The sequence below is a fragment of the Triticum dicoccoides genome, chromosome 7A (assembly GCF_002162155.2).
Source record: "Triticum dicoccoides isolate Atlit2015 ecotype Zavitan chromosome 7A, WEW_v2.0, whole genome shotgun sequence".
Taxonomy (NCBI): Eukaryota; Viridiplantae; Streptophyta; class Magnoliopsida; order Poales; family Poaceae; genus Triticum; species Triticum dicoccoides.
In genome coordinates this window covers 29,992,414-30,016,218 of record NC_041392.1, presented here as the reverse complement: position 1 = coordinate 30,016,218, position 23,805 = coordinate 29,992,414, and the positions used below count along the sequence as shown (strand labels likewise).

Here is a 23,805-nt window from a genome sequence, read left to right as displayed (position 1 = left end):
TACAATTTCAAATGAGGGAGAGGCATAAGCTAACATACTTTCTCTTCTTGGATCATATGCACTTATGATTGGAACTCTAGCAAGCATTCGCAACTACTAAAGATCATTAAGGTAAAACCCAACCATAGCATTAAAGCATCAGGTCCCCTTTGTCCCATACGCAACAATCCCCTTACTTGGGTTTATGCTTCTGTCACTCAAGCAACCCACTATAAGCGAATCATGAACGTATTGCAACACCCTACAGCGGGAATCCCTCACGCTTGCGCGACACGGAGGGCACAATAGGACAGCACGAAAATAAAACATACAACTCGTACCAATCTAGATCATCAATCAACCCAAAGACAAAGGATATCTACTCAAAACATTATAGGATGGCAACACATCATTGGATCATAATATGTGGTATAAAGCACCATGTTCAAGTAGGGATTACAGCGGGGTGCGGGAGAGTGGACCGCGTAAAAGAGATGAGGATGGTGATGTTCATGAAGACGATCACCACGGCGATGATTCCCCTCCCGATGGCACTCCGGTAGCACCGAGAGAGAGGAGAAGAGGTTCTCCCCCTTGTGCTTCCTCCTCCATGGCCTCCCCCAGATGGGAAGAGGTTCTCCCTCTGGTCCTTGGCCTTCATTGTGATGATGGCCCCTCCCGGATCCTCCTCCATGCCCTCCGGTGATGATGGTCCCCTCTGGCAGGGTGCCGGAGAGGGCCTACATTGATTTCTTGTGGCTACAGAGGCTTGAGACGGTGGAACTTCCGATCTAGGTTTTTTACTAGGGGTTTCTGTATTTATAGGAATTTTTTGCGTCGGTTTCACGTCAGGGGAGTCTCCAAATCGTCCACGAGATAGGGGGCCATGCCTAGGGGGGTAGGGCGCGCCCCCCACCCTCGTGGACAGCCTGAGACTCTTTTAGCCCAACTCTTTTACTTTGGGGGCTTCTTTTGGTCCATAAAAAATCGTCAAAAATTGGCACGTCAATTGGACTCCGTTTGGTATTCCTTTTCTGTAAAACTCAAAAACAAGGAAAAAACAGAAACTAGCACTAGGCTCTAGGTTAATAGGTTAGTCCCAAAAATCATATAAAATAGCACATAGATGCATATAAAACATCTACGATGGATAATATAATAGCATGAATAATTCATAAATTATAGATACGTTGGAGACGTATCATTGATCACCAACGACGGTTAAATCCTAAGATGAAAGAAGTGGTAAGAAATGAAATACTAAAGCTTCTGGAGGCAGCTATAATTTATCCTTTTGCTGATAGTCAGTGGGTAAGTCATGTCCATTGTGTCCCTAAGAAGGGAGGTATTAGTGTTGTTCCTAATGATAAAGATGAATTGATCCCACAAAGAATTGTTACAGGTTATAGAATGGTAATTGATTTCCGCAAATTAAATAAAGCTAATAGAAAGGATCATTACCCTTTACCTTTTATTGATCAAATGCTAGAAAGATTATCCAAACATACACATTTTTGCTTTCTAGACGGTTATTCTGATTTCTCTCAAATACCTGTGTCGAAAGAGGATCAGGAAAAGACCACTTTTACTTGCCCTTTCGGTACCTTTGCTTATAGACGTAGGCCTTTTGGTTTATGTAATGCACCTGCTACCTTTCAAAGATGTATGACTGCTATATTCTCTGACTTCTATGAAAAGATTGTTGAGGTTTTCATGGATGATTTCTCTGTGTATGGAACTTCTTTTGATGATTGCTTAAGCAACATTGATCGAGTTTTGTAGAGATGTGAAGAAACTAATCTTGTCTTGAATTGGGAGAAGTGCCACTTTATGGTTAATGAAGGTATTGTCTCGGGGCATAAAATTTCTGAAAGAGGTATTGAAGTTGATAAAGCTAAAGTTGATGCTATTGAAAAGATGTCGTGTCCTAAGCACATTAAAGGTATAAGAAGTTTCTTTAGTCATGCCTTTTTTATAGGAGGTTCATTAAAGACTTCTCAAGAACTTATATGCCTCTGACTAATCTCTTACAAAAAGATGTTCCTTTTGTCTTTGATGATGATTGTGTAGAAGAATTTGAAATACTTAAGAAAACCTTGGTTTATGCACCTATTGTTCTGCCACATGATTGGAATTTACCCTTTGAAATTATGTGTGATGCTAGCGATTATGTTGTAGGTGCTGTTCTAGGACAAAGAGTTGATAAGAAATTAAATGGTATCCATTATGCTAGTAAAACTCTAGACAGTGCCCAGAGAAATTATGCTACTATTGAAAAAGAATTTTTAGCAGTTGTATTTTCTTGTGATAAGTTCAAACCTTATATTGTTGATTCCAAAGTAAATGTTCACGCTAATCATGCTGCTATTAAATATCTTATGGAAAAGAAAGATGCTAAACCTAGACTTATTAGATGGGTTCTCTTGCTACAGGAATTTGATTTGCATATTATTGATAGAAAGGGAGCTGAGAACCCCATTGCAGACAACTTGTCTAGGTTAGAGAATGTTCTTGATGACCCACTACCAATAGATGATAGCTTTCCTAATGAACAATAAGATGTCATAAACGCTTCTCGTACTGCTCCATGGTATGTTGATTATGCTAATTACATTGTTGCTAAATTTATACCACCTAGTTTCACATACTAGCAAAAGAAAAAGGTTTTCTATGATCTAAGACATTACTTCTGGGATGACCCACACCTTTATAAAGGAGTAGATGGTGTTATTAGACGTTGTGTACCTGAGCATGAACAGGAACAGATCCTACGCAAGTGTCACTCCGAGGCCTATGGAGGACACCACGCTAGAGATAGAACTGCACATAAGGTATTGCAATCCGGTTTTATTGGCCTACTCTTTCCAAAGATGCACGTAAGTTTGTCTTGTCTTGTGATGAATGTCAAAGAATTGGTAATATTAGTAGACGTCAAGAAATGCCTATGAACTATTCACTTGTTATTATTGAACCATTTGATGTTTGGGGCTTTGATTATATGGGACCGTTTCCTTCCTCTAATGGGTATACACATATTTTAGTTGTTGTTGATTATGTTACTAAGTGGGTAGAAGTTATTCCAACTAGTAGTGCTGATCATAACACCTCTATTAAGATGCTTAAAGAAGTTATTTTTCCGGGGTTTGGAGTCCCTAGATACTTAATGACTGATGGTGGTTCACATTTTATTCATGGTGCTTTTCGTAAAATGTTTGCTAAGTATGATGTTAGTCATAGAATTGCATCTCCATACCACCCAGAGTCTAATGGTCAAGTAGAACTGAGTAATAGAGAGATTAAATTAATTTTGCAAAAGACTGTTAATAGATCTAGAAAGAATTGGTCCACGAAACTTGATGATGCATTATGGGCCTATAGAACTGCATATAAAAATCCTATGGGTATGTCTCTGTATAAAATGGTTTATGGAAAAGCATGTCACTTACCTCTCAAACTAGAACATAAGGCATATTGGGCCATCAAAGAGCTCAATTATGATTTCAAACAAGTCGCTGAGAAGATACTATTTGACATTAGCTCACTTGATGAGTGGAGAACCCATGCCTATGAGAATGCCAAACTGTTTAAAGAAAAACTTAAAATATGGCATGACAAAAGGATACAAAAGCGTGAGTTTAATGTAAGTGATTATGTTCTATTATACAACTCTTGTATAAGATTTTTTGCAGGAAAACTCCACTCTAAATGGGAAGGTCCTTACGTTATCGAGGAGGTCTATCGTTCCGGTGCCATAAAAATCAACAACTTCGAAGGAACAAATCCGAAGGTGGTGAATGGTCAATGAATCAAACATTATATCTTAGGTAATCCCATAAATGTTGAAACCAATGTTATTAATACCGTAACCCCGGAGGAGTACATAAGGGACACTTTCCAGAATGTTCCAGACTACGAAAAGGAATAGGTATGTGGTACGGTAAGTAAAGTGACTCCAAAACAGTTCTAATAGCATTTTTTCTCCGTTTTGGAATATTTAAGAAAATAGGAAAATAAGAAGTAGTCCGGAAAGGACACGAGGCGTCCACCCCCCTGGGCGCGCCCCCTGCCTCGTGGGCACCTCGTGTGCCCTCCGGACTCCGTTTTCTTGCACGATACTTCTTTTGGTCGGTAAAAATTCATTATATAATCTCCCGAAGGTTTTGACCACCGTACCATGCAAATATCTCTTGCTTTTGTTTCGAGCTGTTTTTCTGATAGATCTAGATCACCATGACATCTTCAAGCGCCCCCAAGGACAAGTTTTTCGAGAAGGTCATCAACCCCTACCTCACAGAGGTGCTGCAACACCCTCAAACCATTGAGATGCGTGAGGGGGTGCTGCACATCCGCGATGTTGAGGGGTCAAGGAGGACCGGAAGCGTGGAGACAAGACTCGAAGCAATGGAGCAACAAGTTTTCAAGTGCTAGGGGATGGTGGAACGCGGACTCGACACCAACCACATGATGATCGCAGAGTTCACCAAGAACCACAAGCTGGATGCCAAGAACATTGGGGAGACCATCTTCAAGCTTCACGAGAAAATCCAGCACCTCGAAGCCCAGATCTATGACCTGCAAAACCAAAACTGTGAGTATGAATATAGATTCAAGAGGATGAGTTTGGCTGCAGATTTGAGGATCCAGGAGACTCAATCATCCTTCTATGATGGTGAGCCTATGCCTTGCAAGATGGACAACAAGCCTACATCATCAACAACTCCATCATCACCACCTCCGAAGAAAGAGACATAAACACATTGGTATGGGCACTCCCTTGGCAACTTCTAAGCTTGGGGGAGGTGCCCCTGTATCGTATCACCATCACACTTCTATCTTTACCGTTTTTCTTAGTTCGGTCCTTTTGGTTATATCTTTATCTAGTAGAATAAATTTTAGTATGATCTAGCTTTGAGTTTTGTGTTGATACTTATCTATGTAATCGAGTCCGTGAGCTATATATAATAAAGATTAGTCTTGAGTCGAGGGCTTGGTTATCTTGCTATGATCTTGAGGGAATAAAACAAAAAAAGGAAAGAATAAAAAGAAACAAAGAGATCATATAGATCTTATGGAGAGTAATGACTTCACATATAAAGAGTATGATGAATAAAAGTTGTTGAGAGCTGACAAACATAGTTTTGGTCATCGTTGCAATCAATAGGAAGTAATAAAGAAAGAGAGGTTTTCACATATAAATATACTATCTTGGACATCTTTTATGATTGTGAGAACTCATTAAAATATGACGTGCTAAAAAGTTGATGTTGGACAAGGAAGGCAACGTAATGGCTTATGTTTTCTTATATCCGAAATCAATTATATTGTCATGGATCATCCAACATGTTGAGCTTTCCTTTCCCCCTCATGCTAGCCAAATTCTTTGCACCAAGTAGAGATACTACTTGTGCTTCCAAATATCCTCAAACCCAGTTTTGCCATGAGAGTACACCATATCTATCTATGGATTGAATAAGATCCTTCAAGTAAGTTGTCATTGTTGCAAGCAATAAAAATTGCTCTCTAAATATGTGTGATATATTAGTGTGGAGAAAATAAGTTTTATACGAGCTAGTGATATGGAAGAAATAAAAGCGACAGACTGCACAATAAAGGTCCCTATCACAAGTGGCAATATAAAGTGACGTTCTTTTGCATTAAGATTTTGTGCATCCAACCATAAAAGCACGTGACAACCTCTGCTTCCCTCTGCGAAGGGCCTATCTTTTATTTTTATCTTATACCTTATGCAAAAGTCATGGTGATCTTCACCTTTCCCTTTTTACACTTTATCCTTTGGCAAGCACTATGTCTTGGAAAGATCCTAATATATATATCCAATTGGACATAGGTTATCATAAACTATTATTGTTAACATTATCCTTGAGGTAAAAGGTTGGGAGGCAAAACTATAAGCCCCTATATTTCTATGTGTCCGATTAAAACTACATACCCATAAGGATTGCGTGAGTGTTAGCAATTGTGGAAGACTAAATGATAGTTGAGTATGTGGACTTGCTGAAAAGCTCTTATATTGACTCTTTCCGATATTATGATAAATTGCAATTGCTTCAATGACTGAGAGCATAGTTTGTTAGTTTTCAATGAAGTTTCTGATTCATACTTGACATTGTGAATAGATTATTACTTTAGCATAAGAAATCATATGACAATATAGGTATATATATATATATATATATATATATATATATATATATATATATATATGTTGCTATTCTAAGAATGATCATGATGCCCTCATGTCTGTATTTTATTTTATCGACACCTCTATATCTAAACATGTGGACATATTTTTCGATATCGGCTTCCGCTTGAGGACAAGCGTGGTCTAAGCTTGGGGGAGTTGATACGTCCATTTTGCATCATGCTTTTATATGGATATTTATTGCATTATGGGTTGTTATTACACATTATGTCACAATACTTATGCCTTCCCTCTCTTATTTTACAAGGTTTACATGAAGAGGGAGAATGCCGGCAGCTGGAATTCTGGGCTAGAAAAGGAGCAAATATTAGAGACCTATTCTATACAACTCCAAAAGTCCTGAAACTCCACAAAAATCAGTTTTGGGATATATAAAAAATATTGGGTGAAGGAAGCACTAGAGGGGGCCACCCACCGTCCACGAGGGTGGAGGGCACGCCCTAACCCCGTGGGCGCGCCCCCTACCTCGTGGGCCACCTGGAAGCCCCCCGATGCCCATCTTCTGGTATAAGGTGTCTTTTTCCCTGGAAAAAATCGGAAGGAAGCTTTCGGGATGAAGCGCCGCCGTCACGAGGCGGAACATTGGTGGAACCAATCTAGGGCTCTGGCAGAGCTGTTCTGCCAAGGAAACACCCCTCCGGGAGGGGGAAATCGTCACCATCGATCCTCTCATCGGGAGGGGGTCAATCTCCATCAACATCTTCACCAGCACCATCTCCTCTCAAACCCTAGTGCATCTCTTGTATCCGATCTTTGTCTCAAAACCTCATATTGGTACCTGCGGGTCGCTAGTAGTGCTGATTACTCCTTGTAATTGATGCTAGTTGGTTTATTCGGCGGAAGATTATACGTTCAAATCCTTTATCCATATTAATAACCCTATGATTATGAACATGAATATGATTTGTGAGTAGTTACGTTTGTTCCTGAGGACATGGGAGAAGTCTTGTTATAAGTGGTCATGTCAAATTGGTATTCATTCGATATTTTGATGAGATGTATGTTGTCTTTCCTCTAGTGGTGGTATGTGAACGTCGACTACATGACACTTCACCTTGTTTGGGCCTAGGGGAAGGTGTTACCTCTTGAGCACTGTGTTGGTTTTCCCCGAAGAGGAAGGGATGATGCAGCAAAGTAGCGTAAGTATTTCCCTCAGTTTTTGAGAACCAAGGTATCAATCCAGTAGGAGGCTACGCGCGAGTCCCTCGTACCTGCACAAAACAAATAAATACTCGCAACCAACGTGAATAGGGGTTGTCAATCCCTACACGGCCACTTACGAGAGTGAGATCTGATAGATATGATAAGATAATATTTTTGGTATTTTTATGATAAAGATGCAAAGTAAAATAAAGGCAAAGTAAAAAGCAAAGGAAATAACTAAGTAGTAGGAGATTAATATGATGAAGATAGACCCAGGGGCATAGGTTTCACTAGTGGCTTCTCTCGAGAGCATAAGTATTCTACGGTGGGTGAACAAATTACTGTTGAGAAATTGACAGAATTGAGCATAGTTATGAGAATATCTAGGTATGATCATGTATATAGGCATCACGTCCGAGACAAGTAGACCGACTCCTGCCTGCATCTACTACTACTACTCCACTCATTGACCGCTATACAGCATGCATCTAGAGTATTAAGTTAAAAACAGAGTAACGCCTTAAGCAAGATGACATGATGTAGAGGGATAAACTCATGCAATATGATGAAAACCCCATCTTGTTATCCTCGATGGCAACAATACAATACGTGCCTTGCTGCCCCTACTGTCACTAGGAAAGGACACCGCAAGATTGAACTCAAAGCTAAGCACTTCTCCCATTGCAAGAAAGATCAATCTAGTAGGCCAAACCAAACTAATAATTCGAAGAGACTTGCAAAGATAACCAATCATACATAAAAGAATTCAGAGAAGATTCAAATATTGTTCATAGATAGACTTGATCATAAACCCACAATTCATCGGTCTCAACAAACACACCACAAAAAGAAGATTACATCGAATAATTCTCCACAAGAGAGGGGGAGAACATTGTATTGAGATCCAAAAAGAGAGAATAAGCCATCTAGCTACTAACTATGGACCCGTAGGTCTGAGGTAAAATACTCACACTTCATCGGAGGGGCTATGGTGTTGATGTAGAAGCCCTCCGTGATCGATGCCCCCTCCGGTGGAGCTCCGGAACAGGCCCCAAGATGGGATCTCGTGGATACAGAAAGTTACGACGGTGGAATTAGGGTTTTGGCTCCGTATCTGGTCATTTGGGGGTATGTAGGTATATATAGGAGGAAGGAGTACGTCGGTGGAGCAACAGGGGGCCCACGAGGGTGGAGGGCGTGCCTGGGGGGGGGGGGTTGGTAGGCGCGCCCCCCTACCTCGTGGCCTCCTCTTTTGTCTCTTGACGTAGGGTCCAAGTCTCCTGGGTCTTGTTTGTTGAGAAAATCACGTTCCCGAAGGTTTCATTCCGTTTGGACTCCGTTTGGTATTCCTTTTCTTCGAAACCCTAAAACAAGCAAAAAAAATAGCAATTCTGGGCTGGGCCTCCGGTTAATAGGTTAGTCCCAAAAATAATATAGAAGTGGATAATAAAGCCCAATAATGTCCAAAACAGTAGATAATATAGCATGGAGCAATCAAAAATTATAGATATGTTGGAGACGTATCAAGCATCCCCAAGCTTAATTCCTGCTCGTCCTCAAGTAGGTAAATGATAAAAACAGAATTTTTTATGTGGAGTGCTACTTGGCATAATTTTAATGTAATTCTTCTTAATTGTGGTATGAATATTCAGATCCCAAGAATTCAAGATAAAAGTTTAATATTGACATAAAAATAATAATACTTCAAGCATACTAACAAAGCAATCATGTCTTCTCAAAATAACATGGCTAAAGAAAGTTATTCCTGCAAAATCATATAGTCTGGCTATGCTCCATCTTCACCACACAAAATATTTAAATCATGCACAACCCCAATGAGAAGCCAAGCAATTGTTCCATACTTTTGGTGTTCTCAAACTTTTTCAATCTTCACGCAATATATGAGTGCGAGCCATGGACATAGCACTATAGGTGGAATAGAATGGTGGTTGTGGAGAAGACAAAAAGGGAGAAGATAGTCTCACATCAACTAGGCGTATCAATGGGCTACGGAGATGCCCATCAATAGATATCAATGTGAGTGAGTAGGGATTGCCATGCAACGGATGCACTAGAGCTATAAGTATATGAAAGCTCAACAAAATAAACTAAGTGGGTGTGCATCCAACTTGCTTGCTCATGAAGACCTAGGGCATTTTGAGGAAGCCCATCATTGGAATATACAAGCCAAGTTCTATAATGAAAAATTCCCACTAGTATATGAGAGTGATAACATAGGAGACTCTCTATCATGAATATCATGGTGCTACTTTGAAGCACAAGTGTGGTAAAAGGATAGTAACATTGTCCCTTCTCTCTTTTTCTCTCATTTTTTTATTTTTTTTATTTGGGCATTTTCTCTTTTTATGGCCTCTTTTCTTTCTCTTCTTTTTTTTATTTTTCGTCCGGAGTCTCATCCCGACTTGTGGGGGAATCATAGTCTCCACATAATGATGATCATCACACTTTTATTTTTCTTACAACTCAACAATTACAACTCGATACTTAGAACAAAATATGACTATATGAATGCCTTCGGCGGTGTACCGGGATATGCAATGAATCAAGAGTGACACGTATGAAAGAATTATGAATGGTGGCTTTGCCACAAATACAATGTCAACTACATGATCATGCTAAGCAATATGACAATGATGAAATGTGTCATAATAAACGGAACGGTGGAAAGTTGCATGGCAATATATCTCGGAATGGCTATGGAAATGCCATAATAGGTAGGTATGGTGGCTGTTTTGAGGAAGGTATATGGTGGGTGTATGATACCGGCGAAAGGTGCGCGGTATTAGAGAGGCTAGCAAAGGTGGAAGGGTGAGAAAAGTGCGTATAATCGATGGACTCAACATTAGTCATAAAGAACTCATATACTTATTGCAAAAATCTACAAGTTATCAAAGCAAAGTATTACGCGCATGCTCCTAGGGGGATAGATTGGTAGGAAAAGACCATCGCTTGTCCCTGACCACCACTCATAAGGAAGACAATCAAGAAATAAATCATGCTCCGACCTCATCACATAACGGTTCACCATACGTGCATGCTACGGGAATCACAAACTTTAACTCAAGTATTTCTCAAATTCACAACTACTCAACTAGCACAACTTTAATATCACCATCTTCATATCTCAAAACAATTATCAAGCATCAAACTTCTCATAGTATTCAACACACTCATAAGAAAGTTTTTATTATTCTTGAATACCAAGCATATTGGGATTATTTAAGTAAATTACCATGCTATTTAAGACTCTCAAAATAATCTAAGTGAAGCATGAGAGATCAATAGTTTCTATAAAACAAATCCACCACCGTGCTCTAAAAACTTATAAGTGAAGTACTAGAGCAAAACTATATGACTCAAAAGATATAAGCGAAGCACATAGAGTATTCTAACAAATTCCAAATCATGTATGGCTCTCTCAAAAGGTGTGTACAGCAAGGATGATTATGGTAAACTAAAAAGCAAAGACTCAAATCATACAAGACGCTCCAAGCAAAACACATATCATGTGGTGTATAAAAATATAGCTCCAAGTAAAGTTACCGATAGAAGTAGACGAAAGAGGGGATGCCTTCCGGGGCATCCCCAAGCTTTGGCTTTAGGTGTCCTTAGATCATCTTGGGGGTTCCATGGGCATCCCCAAGCTTAGGCTCTTGCCACTCCTTGTTCCATAATCCATCAAATCTTTACCCAAAACTTGAAAACTTCACAGCACAAAACTTAAAGTAGAAAATCTCGTGAGCTCCGTTAGCGAAAGAAAACAAAAGACCACTTCAAGGTACTGTAATGAACTCATTATTTATTTATATTGGTGTTATACCTACTGTATTCCAACTTGTATATAGTTTATAAACTATTTTACTAGCCATAGATTCATCAAAATAAGCAAACAACACACGAAAAACAGAATCTGTCAAAAACAGAACAGTCTGTAGTAATATGTAACTAGCGCAAGATCTGGAACCCCAAAAATTCTAAAATAAATTTCTGGACTTGAGGAATTTATATGTTAATCATCTGCAAAAATAATTAACTAAATATCACTTTCCAACTAAAAATGGCAGCAGTTCTCGTGAGCGCTAAAGTTTATGTTTTTTACAGCAAGTTTAATAAGACTTTCCCCAAGTCTTCCCAACGGTTCTACTTGGAACAAACACTAATTAAACACAAAAACACAACCAAAACAGAGGCTAGATAAATTATTTATTACTAAACAGGAGCAAAAATCAAAGAATAAAAATAAAATTGGGTTGCCTCCCAACAAGCGCTATTGTTTAACGCCCCTAGCTAGGCATAATAAGCAAGGATAGATCTAGATATTGCCATCTTTGGTAGGAAATCCATAAGTGGATCTCATAATAGATTCATAAGGTAATTTAATTTTCTTTCTAGGAAAGTGTTCCATGCCTTTCCATAATGGAAATTAGAATCTAATATTTCCTTCCTTCATATCAATAATTGCACCAATCGTTCTAAGGAAAGGTCTACCAAGAATAATAGGACATGAAGGATTGCAATCTATGTCAAGAACAATAAAATCTACGGGCACATAATTCCTATTTGCAACAATAAGAACATCATTAATTCTTCCCATAGGTTTCTTAATAGTGGAATCCGCAAGGTGCAAGTTTAAAGAGCAATCATCAAAATCACGGAAACCTAACAAATCACACAAAGTTTTTGGAATCGTGGAAACACTAGAACCCAAATCACATAAAGCATAGCATTCATGATCTTTAATTTTAATTTTAATAGTTTGTTCCCACTCATCATAAAGCTTTCTAGGGATAGAAACTTCCAATTCAAGTTTTTCTTCATAAGATTGCATCAAGGCATCAACGATATGTTTAGTAAACGCTTTGTTTTGACTATAAGCGTGAGGAGAATTTAGCACGGATTTCAACAAGGAAATACAATCAATCAAAGAGAAATTTTCATAGTTAAATTAATTGAAATCCATAATAGTGGGTTTAGCAACATCTAGCGTTTTAATTTCTTCAATCCCACTTTTATCAATTTTAGCATCAAGATCAAAAAATTCTGAATACTTGGAACGCCTTCTAGATAAAGGTGGATTATATTCAGTCCCATCATTATCAAGATTCATATTGCAAAACAAAGATTTAATAGGGGACACATCAATAAATTTTAGATCTTCATCTTTATTTTCATAGGAACTAGAAGAACACACTCTTATAAAGGCATCTTTTTTAGCACGCATCCTAGCGATTCTTTATTTGCACTCATCAATGGAAATTCTCATGGCTTTGAGAGACTCATTGATATCATGCTTAGGTGGAATAGATCTAATTTTCAAAGAATCAACATCAAGAGAAATTCTATCAACATTCCTAGCCAACTCATCAATCTTAAGCAATTTTTCTTCAATCAAAGCATTAAAATTCTTTTGCGAAGTAATAAATTCTTTAATATTAGATTCAAAATCAGAGGGCATCTTATTATAATTTCCATAAGAATTGTTGTAGGAATTACCATAATTATTAGAGGGGTTACTAGGATAAGGCCTAGGATTGAAATTTCATCTATACGCATTGTTACCAAAATTGTTCCTACCAACAAAATTCACATCCATAGGTTCATTATTGTTCTCAATCAAAGTAGACAAGGGAATATCATTAGGATCAGAAGAAACACTCTTATTAGCAAATAATTTCATAAGTTCATCCATCTTTCCACTCAAAATATTAATTTCTTCTATCGCATGCACCTTTTTATTAGTAGATCTTTCAGTATGCCATTGGGAATAATTAACCATAATATTATCTAGGAGTTTAGTGGCTTCTCCTAAAGTGATTTCAATAAAAGTGCCTCCCGCGGCCGAATCTAAAAGATTTCTAGAAGCAAAATTCAATCCGGCATAAAATTTTTGTATAATCATCCACAAATTTAAACCATGAGTAGGGCAATTACGTATCATTAGTTACATTCTCTCCCAAGCTTGTGCAATATGTTCATGATCAAGTTGCTTAAAATTCATAATATCGTTTCTAAGAGAGATGATCTTAGCGGGTGGAAAATACTTAGAGATAAAAGCATCTTTGCACTTGTTCCATGAATCAATACTATTTTTAGGCAAAGACAAAAACCAAGCTTTAACACGATCTCTAAGCGAAAAAGGAAATAGCTTCAACTTAACAATATCATTATCCACATCTTTCTTCGTTTGCATATCACACAAATCAATGAAGCTATTTAGATGGGTAGCGGCATCTTCACTAGGAAGGCCGGAAAACGGATCTTTCATGACAAGATTCAGCAAAGCAGTATTAATTTCACAAGATTCAGCATCGGTGAGAGGAGCAATCCGAGTGCTAATAAAATCATTGTTGTTGGTGTTGGTGAAGTGACACAATTTAGTATTATCTTGAGCCATCGTGACAAGCAAGAAAACTAACACACAAGCAAGCAAAAAACAAGCGAGAAAAAAGAGGAAAATAGAGAAAGAGAGGGAGGATAGAGAGAGAGGGCGAATAAAACGGCAAGGGTGAAGTGGGGGGAGGAAAACGAGAGGCAAATGGCAAATAATGTAATGCGGGAGATAAGGGTATGTGATGGGTACTTGGTATGTTGACTTTTGCGTAGACCTCCCCGGCAACGGCGCCAAAAATCCTTCTTGCTACCTCTTGAGCACTGCGTTGGTTTTCCCCTAAGAGGAAGGGATGATGCAGCAAAGTAGCATAAGTATTTCCCTCAGTTTTTGAGAACCAAGGTATCAATCCAGTAGGAGGCTACGCGCGAGTCCCTCATACCTGCACAAAACAAAGAAATCCTCGCAACCAACGCGAATAGTGGTTGTCAATCCCTACACCGCCACTTACGAGAGTGAGATCTGATAGATATGATAATATAATATTTTTGGTATTTTTATGATAAAGATGCAAAGTAAAATAAAGGCAAAGTAAAAAAGCAAAGGAAATAACTAAGTAGTAGGAGATTAATATGATGAAGATAGACCCGGGGGCCATAGGTTTCACTAGTGGCTTCTCTCGAGAGCATAAGTATTCTACGGTGGGTGAACAAATTACTGTTGAGCAATTGACAGAATTGAGCATAGTTATGAGAATATCTAGGTATGATCATGTATATAGGCATCACGTCCGAGACAAGTAGACCGACTCCTACCTGCATCTACTACTACTACTCCACTCATCGACCGCTATCCAGCATGCATCTAGAGTATTAAGTTAAAAACAGAGTAACGCCTTAAGCAAGATGACATGATGTAGAGGGATAAACTCATGCAATATGATGAAAACCCCATCTTGTTATCCTCGATGGCAACAATACAATACGTGCCTTGCTGCCCCTACTGTCACTAGGAAAGGACACCGCAAGATTGAACTCAAAGCTAAGCACTTCTCCCATTGCAAGAAAGATCAATCTAGTAGGCCAAACCAAACTGATAATTCGAAGAGACTTGCAAAGATAACCAATCATACATAAAAGAATTCAGAGAAGATTCAAATATTGTTCATAGATAGACTTGATCATAAACCCACAATTCATCGATCTCAACAAACACACCACAAAAAGAAGATTACATCGAATAATTCTCCACAAGAGAGGGGGAGAACATTGTATTGAGATCCAAAAAGAGAGAATAAGCCATCTAGCTACTAACTATGGACCCGTAGGTCTGAGGTAAACTACTCACACTTCATCGGAGGGGCTATGGTGTTGATGTAGAAGCCCTTCGTGATCGATGCCCCCTCCAGCGGAGCTCCGGAACAGGCCCCAAGATGGGATCTCGTGGATACAGAAAGTTACGACGGTGGAATTAGGGTTTTGGCTCCGTATCTGGTCGTTTGGGGGTATGTAGGTATATATATAGGAGGAAGGAGTACGTCGGTGGAGCAACAAGGGGCCCACGAGGGTGGAGGGCACGCCTGGGGGGTAGGCGTGCCCCCCTACCTCGTGGCCTCCTCTTTTGTGTCTTGACGTAGGGTCCAAGTCTCCTAGGTCTTGTTTGTTAAGAAAATCACGTTCCCGAAGGTTTCATTCCGTTTGGACTCTGTTTGGTATTCCTTTTCTTCGAAACCCTAAAACAAGCAAAAAAATAGCAATTCTGGGCTGGGCCTCCGGTTAATAGGTTAGTCCCAAAAATAATATAGAAGTGGATAATAAATCTCATTAATGTCCAAAACAGTAGATAATATAGCATGCAGCAATCAAAAATTATAGATACATTGGAGACGTATCAGAAGGCATTGGGAAGTAATAAGTAGATGATGGGTTGCTAGAGTGACAGAAGCTTAAACCCTAGTTTATGTGTTGCTTTGTAAGGGGCTGATTTGGATCCATATGTTTCATGTTATGGTTAGGTTTACCTTAATACTTCTTTCGTAGTTGTGGATGCTTGCGAGGGGGGTTAATCATAAGTGGGATGCTTGTCCAAGGAAGGGCAGTACCCAAGCACCGGTCCACCCACATATCAAATTATCGAAGTAACGAACGTGAATCATGTGAGCATAATGAAAACTAGCTTGACGATAATCCCCATGTGTCCTCGAGAGCGATTTCCTTTATATAAGAGTTTGTCCAGGCTTGTCCTTTGCTACAAAAAGGATTGGGCCACCTTGCTGCACCTTGTTTACTTTTGTTACTTGTTACCCGTTACGAATTACCTTATCACAAAATTATCTGTTACCGATAATTTCAGTGCTTGCAGAGAATACCTTACTGAAAATTGCTTATCATTTCCTTCTACTCCTCATTGGGTTCGACACTCTTACTTATCAAAAGGACGACAATAGATCCCCTATACTTGTGGGTCATCACGCTTTGAAGCAATGGTGAAAGTTCATCTAAAACCCTATTTAAGTTTTTGGTATCGATGATGGATAGTTAAAGGTACTAGTGTTGTCCTTAAGTGTATGGCAATGTATTATTCTCAAGTGTGAAGGTTGTCGAGGACCGCCGACCCCCAAAAATTGAAAATAACTCAAGCATGCTTTATCAGAGCTTATTGTATATCCTTTATTTTTCATGTCTTAAGTTTAGGGATCCTACACTATTAAGAGGAGACATGGTTTGCGAAGTTCTTGCTCATTTCATATCTACACTCAAATAGCCTTCTAGTCCACCAAAGAATACATAAACAAAAGAAAAAATCCTAAGTGTTCTTCCTATAAAATCAGTAGACCATACCATCCGGGACAATTTTCCTAGACTATCAGGATGTGCAAATCAGGCAGGCACTAGACCGAGGTCTTGTCAGTCTATCTAAGCTTAGGTCTGAGCCAGGTCCAAGGTCACTCAGTTTGGCGTTGAATCATCCAGACCAGATTCTGGGACAAGTTCCAGGTCGCTAGATTTTTTATTGGACTTTCTAGGCCTAGATCCAGCGAACAAGCTAGGCCTGGGGTGATGCCCTAGCCCATACATCCAGAGTTTTGATCAAGCAAGGTCTGGGGTCGCTCGATCTCATGAAGGACCATCCAGGCCTAAGACCAGGGCCCTATTTTGTGTGTTCATTGGATGGTCAGACCGAAGCTTGGGTAGCCATCAGAGCATTTTGGGCGTGTTATTTTAGTCTGAAAGCGGTTAGTTTATCCATCGATATAAAAATACCCCTTTGGGCTAGTATTGACCATTTCATTCCCCATCTCAAATCTCAAGAATTTTTCATCCTCACTATTCCCAAGCTCCATTCCATCGATTCTTGGAGGGATTTGCAAGAGGGAATGGGAGATGAGCTAACCCTAGCAAGATCCAAGCTTCTCCCTTGCTTTTGACAAGTCAATTTCATGATTTGAGCAAGTTCCAAGCTTTTCCATTGATCTTAATCACCTTGGATGTTGGAAATTTCTAGGAGGTAGAATTTTTTTGGTGAGGATCCAAGGTTGTGGATTTTCCCAAAGTTTGTGAAGGTTTGGAGGCTACCTCAAAGTCTATCACGAGTGACAGTGCTCCTTTGTAAGTGTGTGTGGGGCGCTCAAGGAGGAGAAGTTGAGATTTCCTGTTGTTAGTGGTAGTTTGTATTCCCCGTGCCTCTCCAACGGTTATTGGGTTCTCTCCAAGAAAGTGAACATTGGGATACATCTTCGTCTCCCCGTGCATTTATTTCTTATCCAAGCTTTTCGCTTTTGTGGTTTACTTGGTTTAATTGTATTGTCTATAACCATATAGGTTGTATCCTGTAGTTGCATTTAGGAGAAATTATTTATCCACAAAGTCTAAATTGCTAAAGATCTTGTAGTTATATATTCACCCCCTGCCCCCACCGCACCCCCTCTCTAGTCGACCGTCTCGACCTTTCAATTGGTATCAAAGAAAGGACTATCTTTAAGGACTTTACCATCTTAATAATAAATGGATAACTTTTGGACTCCCTAAGGTGGGTGTACCTTGGAGAGGTTTAGGTCATGATGGATAACTATAAGAAAGATCTTGAAGCCACCATGAATGAAACCATAGAGAAAAGATAGAAGGAGCCTTAAGTTAAGCTTCTCTTGGTGGTTCTAAAGCCCCTATTCCAGGGGTGGATTTAGATATTCTACTTCCTTACTTCTTGCATATCACAATTTTCATTGAAATGGGCATTTTACAAGGGGGGTTCACTTGCATGAAGTTGCGCAAGACCGAATGGCATGGAAAATGTCACGCATATGAGCTAGCGGTCAATCAAGCATTCACTCCTTATAGTTATTTTTTATATTTTCATGTTAAGTATTGTTTCAAAAATATGTCATGCATGGAAGTTGGTTTTTATTATTGTTTGAAAAACTCCACATAAGCAACCACATCCGCATTGTTCAGTGTTGCCACCCATTCATCATATGGAATAGATCGAGACACATAAATCACACATGAGGAAGTACTTCCCCTGATAATTTGTTATTTTGGAAAAAAAAATGGTGGTAATACTACTATGATTTCCTATTTAATTGTGTTTTATGTCCTAAGTGGCCATCTCTTCTGCGTGTGAAGTTCCATTAGGAGTGGGAGATTTCGGGGGTTGGAGGTCACCTCAAAGTCTACCACGAGTGATCGATGTCCTATGTACTAAGGAAAATAGTCTGAGTATGATCATTCGTGCATCGAATATGATGTTGATTGTTCTTCGTGAATGCAAAAAAAATAGTGTGCGCTACATTTGCTTTGAATCACTTCTCCTTTTTAGATACTCCTTTCACTGAACTCATTAGACTGGACCAAGATTAACCAGTTTTATTTATGCACGCAACTACCAAGTGGCGCTACACGTATGCCCGCGTGTGGCGCCCTTCTAGCCATCCATTTTACATGCATGAAGGGAAAAAATGCCAACTGCTCAACGCTAGGGCATCGTCTTGGCCATTTCCTGCTAGACTGAGCACGGGTGTGCGTGAGTTCATGGTGCCAAATCATCCCACTTTGATCCCCCACCTCCACCTCTCTCGGCCGCTGTCACTTTACCATGTGCTTCTTCTTCCTTTTCAAGACACCAAGTTCACCATTGCACATCGGATCTAGGACAACTACCAGGGACAAAAGGGGGGAGAGGGTGAGGTGAAAAAACATATCCAAGGCAATTCCATAAGGTAAAGAGAGACAAGTACTCAGTGAACAGATAAACATGATTAGTTACCTGTTACAAGTTTTTTGCTAGGTTATGAACTGTTTAGTTGCCAGATTACAAAGTACATAGTTGCATGTTTGTGCATACTTGGTTTTCATGTTAGAAAATGCTTATGTGCCAGGATGAAGAGTAACTGGTTGCCAGATTACAAGTGCTCGATTTTCTGGTTAGAAAACGCCTAGTTGTCTACATCGTACCTAGTTGCCAGGATGAAGGGTAACTGGTTGCCAGATTACAAGTGCTTGATTTTCCAGTTAGAAAACACTTAGTTGTCACATACATCATACCCAATTGCCAGATTTGAATTAATATGTAGTTGACAGGTAACATAGTAGTTGGTGGATAGAGTTTGGTGTGACTCCCCTAAACACCATGGTTCAAGAAGAAAAAAAAGAAAAATGAAATAGAAGAAGTGAGAAAAGGAAGCTCCAAACAAAGATGGGATATCCAAAGATCCTAATCATATCCTAGATCCATTTTTTGGTCATCCTCGATTGCCGGAGACATCCACCATTAGGACCTTCTCTACATCTGTGATGGAGCGCATAGTGTCGAGGCTAATAGATGGATTAGTTTGTACAGAAATAAGGATGTGTGGTGGATGTATGGGAGGATGTACAAAGGTGATGATAGACATGGAGGTGTATCTGTGGGTGGAGGGAAACATGCTAAGAGCGACAGGAAGAGGGGGAAAGACAACAACGCACGAAAGATAGTGGGTGGGGTTGGGGGGTCACGTCCGCCAGAGGATAAGGTTAATTGTGTTTTGTCCACATGACGGACTGTAGGAATTGTTACGTTTTGCCACCACACAAAAGGAGTGAGGTGCACACGCCTTAACTTAGATTTTCCTTTATTTATAGCATATATATATGCTCTCAAAATGTAAATAAATTGTTTTAAACTGAGTAACAAAACTGTGAGAAAAATCATTAAAAAATATGGTTTAGATTCCAAAATAGTTGTGCACATAAGTATAGTGACAATAGTGAATGTTATTGGTTTGACAACTTCTTTTCAACAAGTTCAAGATAGCATATATCATTAAATACAATAGAACGTTGTTAGACGATGACATATCCTGTACGATTTTGGCACGACGCAACATATCAAGCCGTCTAGGCGTTGAGGATGTCTAGCACCGTTGAATCCTTTGTCGTGCGTAGGTCGGCTGGCAAGTATCGTCCGGAAAGCAATTTCGAATACAATATTAGTATCATTCTTAGCGTATCTTTAAAAGGCATGGGCAGGGCGTCTAATGTAAACATAAGTGCTCATATTTTATTTCAATAAACTTAGTAGTTTTTAAACAGCTTAAGAATTATCAAATACAACTGAAATAATATTTTGTTTGACATATCATAAATGGTCAAGTTTGAGTTCAAAATATTCTCACCTATTTATATTGAACTTTTATTTCTTCATAACTCAATTCGTCACTAAATTCATGTTATATTTGTATTGATATGTTATTCGATATATATCATAATTATAAATATTTTTAGGTATAGCAACACTTTCATTATAAACATGGGCATTTATATTAATACTTGGTTTTTTCATATAGTTAATATATTTCTCATTCTAAAAGATTTTCTAGTGCCAAAGGGGAGTGTATTTTTTGCAAATAATTGTCCATAAACTTTTGTTGGATGCTAAAGAAAATATTTGCTTTAACCAAAAATCTGAGCAAATAAATAATATCATATTATTCAAACTATATACGCCCCATAATGTATTATAGTGAGTTCGCATACATCTAAATAAACTATTAAAGTGGTTTGGAGAATATTTTAAATTGTATGTATCTAGCAAATAACTTGGTGGAGGTTCCTGGAGTACAAAACTACTATCGTGTATGTGTAACTAAATAGATAATTCTAGAGTGTATAAAGTGTCAACTAGTAATATGTACTCGAAACCCCATTTTCGCGCTCTCTTGTTAAGGATGCTTGTTTCAAATTTGACCCTCGAGGCTAAAACCACACAGTTCATAGCATCCATGTGTATTATGAACTTGAACTTTCATATGTTTTAATGTTGGTCAGTTCATTATTATTATTATTATTTGACAATGATTCTCCTTAGAGAAAACTGGTGTCGTGTGCCTCTACATGTAACCCCATTTCAAAAATACCATCAAATTTGCTTCTCTCCAACTCGCACAAAAACAATACAATCCACATGAAATCAACTCAATCCAGTAAGCTTTTAATCCACAGGCTAATATCAAAAATCATTCGTCGTTCCAAAAACAATGGTTATCCAACACCATTACCTTGCTTGTGTCTGTTACTATGGTATCACTCATTTGTGTACCCTGAGTCCTTGTTTATTCCTGTGTTTCTAGGGATTTGTGGAGATTATCCCCACCAAACAGCAAATCTCCACTTAGTATTTTCTCCGATACCCAATACACTAACCTGAGAGCTCCTCCCCACCGCCGTATGCGCCCGTTGACGCAACTGGCGCCCACTGCACCTCGCTAGTGGGCCGGCCCATGAGAATGCAAGGCAGTGCAAAAAATGTATTAATGCGCAGAAAAACTACCCGAGAAACTAAATCTTGATAGGATTCGATCCTGCGCCAGTTAGCTCCAAAGCTTGGTGGCCAACCAATAGACCTATTAAGCTCTTGTTGATAGATTGCAACACGAAACCTCTAAGAACTAGCTTTATACGCGCTTTTTAGAAAAACAGTATTTCTTTTGAAAAGAAATATGACAAATTTTGAATGTCCACATATTTAAAAAAATCATGAATTAGAAAAAAAATCATGTATTCAAAAACGTTCACAAATTCAAAATTTCATAAAACTGAAAAAGTTCATCAGTTTTCAAAAAAAGTTCACCGATTTTCAAAAAAAGTTCAACGATTTTCCAAAAAAGTTCATCGACTTTGAAAAAGTTCATCAACTTTGAGAAAAAAGTTCATCAATTTGAAAAAAGTTCATCACATTTGAAAAAAGTTCATCGAATTTGAGAAAAGTTCATCGAACTTGAAAAAAGTTCACCGATTTTGCGAAAATTTGGTCACCTTTAAAAAAGTTCACTCATTTTAATAAGAAAGAGAAAAGAAACAAAGATAGAAAATGAAACAGGGAAAACAACTGCCTTTTCTGCGTTAATATATAAAGAAAATAAAAAGAACCACCATAGCACATGTGGTTATCTGGTTCAATTGGTTGTTGTGATGGCTGCCTAAAAGCAAGATGGGCCGGCCCGCTATAAAACCAAGTGTACAGGGGGGGTGCGCCCTGTACCAAATGGCCTGTATTCGACGCTTAAGGCGCTGAATAGGATTTGGCCACTACCCCTACCTAGTGTATTGGGGGTTGGGGTTATATGGGATTTCAACCTTGCAAATATGTGATGAGCACAGCCTCAACCTTCACGACGCAGCCTGCTGACTTACACACGTACGTACAAAGCTTAGACCAAAAGCTGTTGGATGTATCATTGGAAACTACACGTAGGAAACCTAGCCAGCTGAACTAGCGATAGGATTCGTACAAAGCTTAGACCAAAAGCTGCTGGATGTATCCTTGGAAACTACACGTAGGAAACCTAGCCAGCTGAACTAGCGATAGGATTCGTACAAAACTTAGACCAAAAGCTGCTGGATGTATCCTTGGAAACTACACGTAGGAAACCTAGCCAGCTGAACTAGCGATAGGATTCATCGGACGGCCGCATACAAACGAGTGGTCAAATTAGCCTTGGAGATGCTCTCAGGGGGACCGTACAGGACAGATCAGCATAATGCAAAGCAGTGGTATAGTAGGATCAAGACCGGTATGACAACCAAGTTACTTGCAAGAACTGTCAGCAATGCCCTACGGCTACAGGCAAAATTTGCTTTCATTCATAAGTCCTTATCCTACCCACATACAGCGAAACACACAGCATTACACCTTCATGCATCGATCTTCCATACAACATTCTAGAAGAGCGTACGCTAACGCAAGTCGGAAAAAGAAAACCACAACCAGCAGTCTAAGAGCCTATAGCAACTAGCCATCGCGTAACAAACAGCGACCAGATGGTAAAATGGCATATGGCTACTCTTCTTGGCCAGACTCTTCCTTGTCGAGCTTGATCATGTCATCGATCCTCACAATGGTAATGGCTGCTTCTGTGGCAAACTGCAGAGCAAAAAGGTATATGAGATGTAACATGGATCTCGGCATAAGCAATGTGGGTGACAAGCGAATAAGTTAACCAACCAACCTGGATGATCTTCACTTTGCTCATTGCTGGCTCGATCACGCCATGTTCAAGGTTGTTGCGGATTACACCTTTTGTCAGGTCAAGACCCATGCTGCAGCAAATTCAAACAAAGTTGAAAATGTGCAGTAGCAGAACAAAACAGAAAATGGACAAATATATTGAATTACGGAAGTAAAAAAATCTAGTAGCCATCACTGTTACCAAATTATGCATCTAGGTGCGCACTTCCCCAATGACAATTCAAAATTTAAATCATAAGTATTCTGGTACTCTACAAAAGAAAGCTCAAGTGGACACTGAGATGGATCTTGCGGTCTCCTGTACAGGAAACCGATGGCAATATTGTCTATATATCATTGCTCAACACTGCACATCTCAGCCCAGAGTGCATAACTATTTTCCTCAGGAGGGCCTTCAAGGCAAGGTTCACGAGTCGTTCCAAGGTTGAGACTCATAGACTAATCGTGACTAGTCTAGACTAGTGCTGGACTAATCGACATGGTACTGTAATACTCAACTATTAATACCTAGTAGTAGTATGTAGTACATACTAACAGTACAGTATGCAATAAAACCAGAAATGCTATGCGACGCTCGCCAGGCCCAGCCCAGCGCCACGCAGCACCCCCC

At 39.2% G+C, this 23,805-nt stretch overlaps 1 protein-coding gene across 1 annotated transcript in view; it reads right to left on the bottom strand.

Moving 5' to 3' along the window:
- Positions 1-22,741: 22,741 nt before the first annotated feature.
- Positions 22,742-23,805, bottom strand: part of LOC119329017 (T-complex protein 1 subunit alpha-like) — a 6,420-nt gene continuing 5,356 nt past the window's right edge. The window contains exons 16-17 of the mRNA XM_037602003.1: positions 23,176-23,266; positions 22,742-23,090 (exon numbers count right to left, since the gene is read on the bottom strand). Of these exons, the coding sequence (XP_037457900.1) occupies positions 23,007-23,090; positions 23,176-23,266 (175 nt within the window). The 3' untranslated portion in view covers positions 22,742-23,006. The remainder of the gene's footprint in view (positions 23,091-23,175; positions 23,267-23,805) is intronic.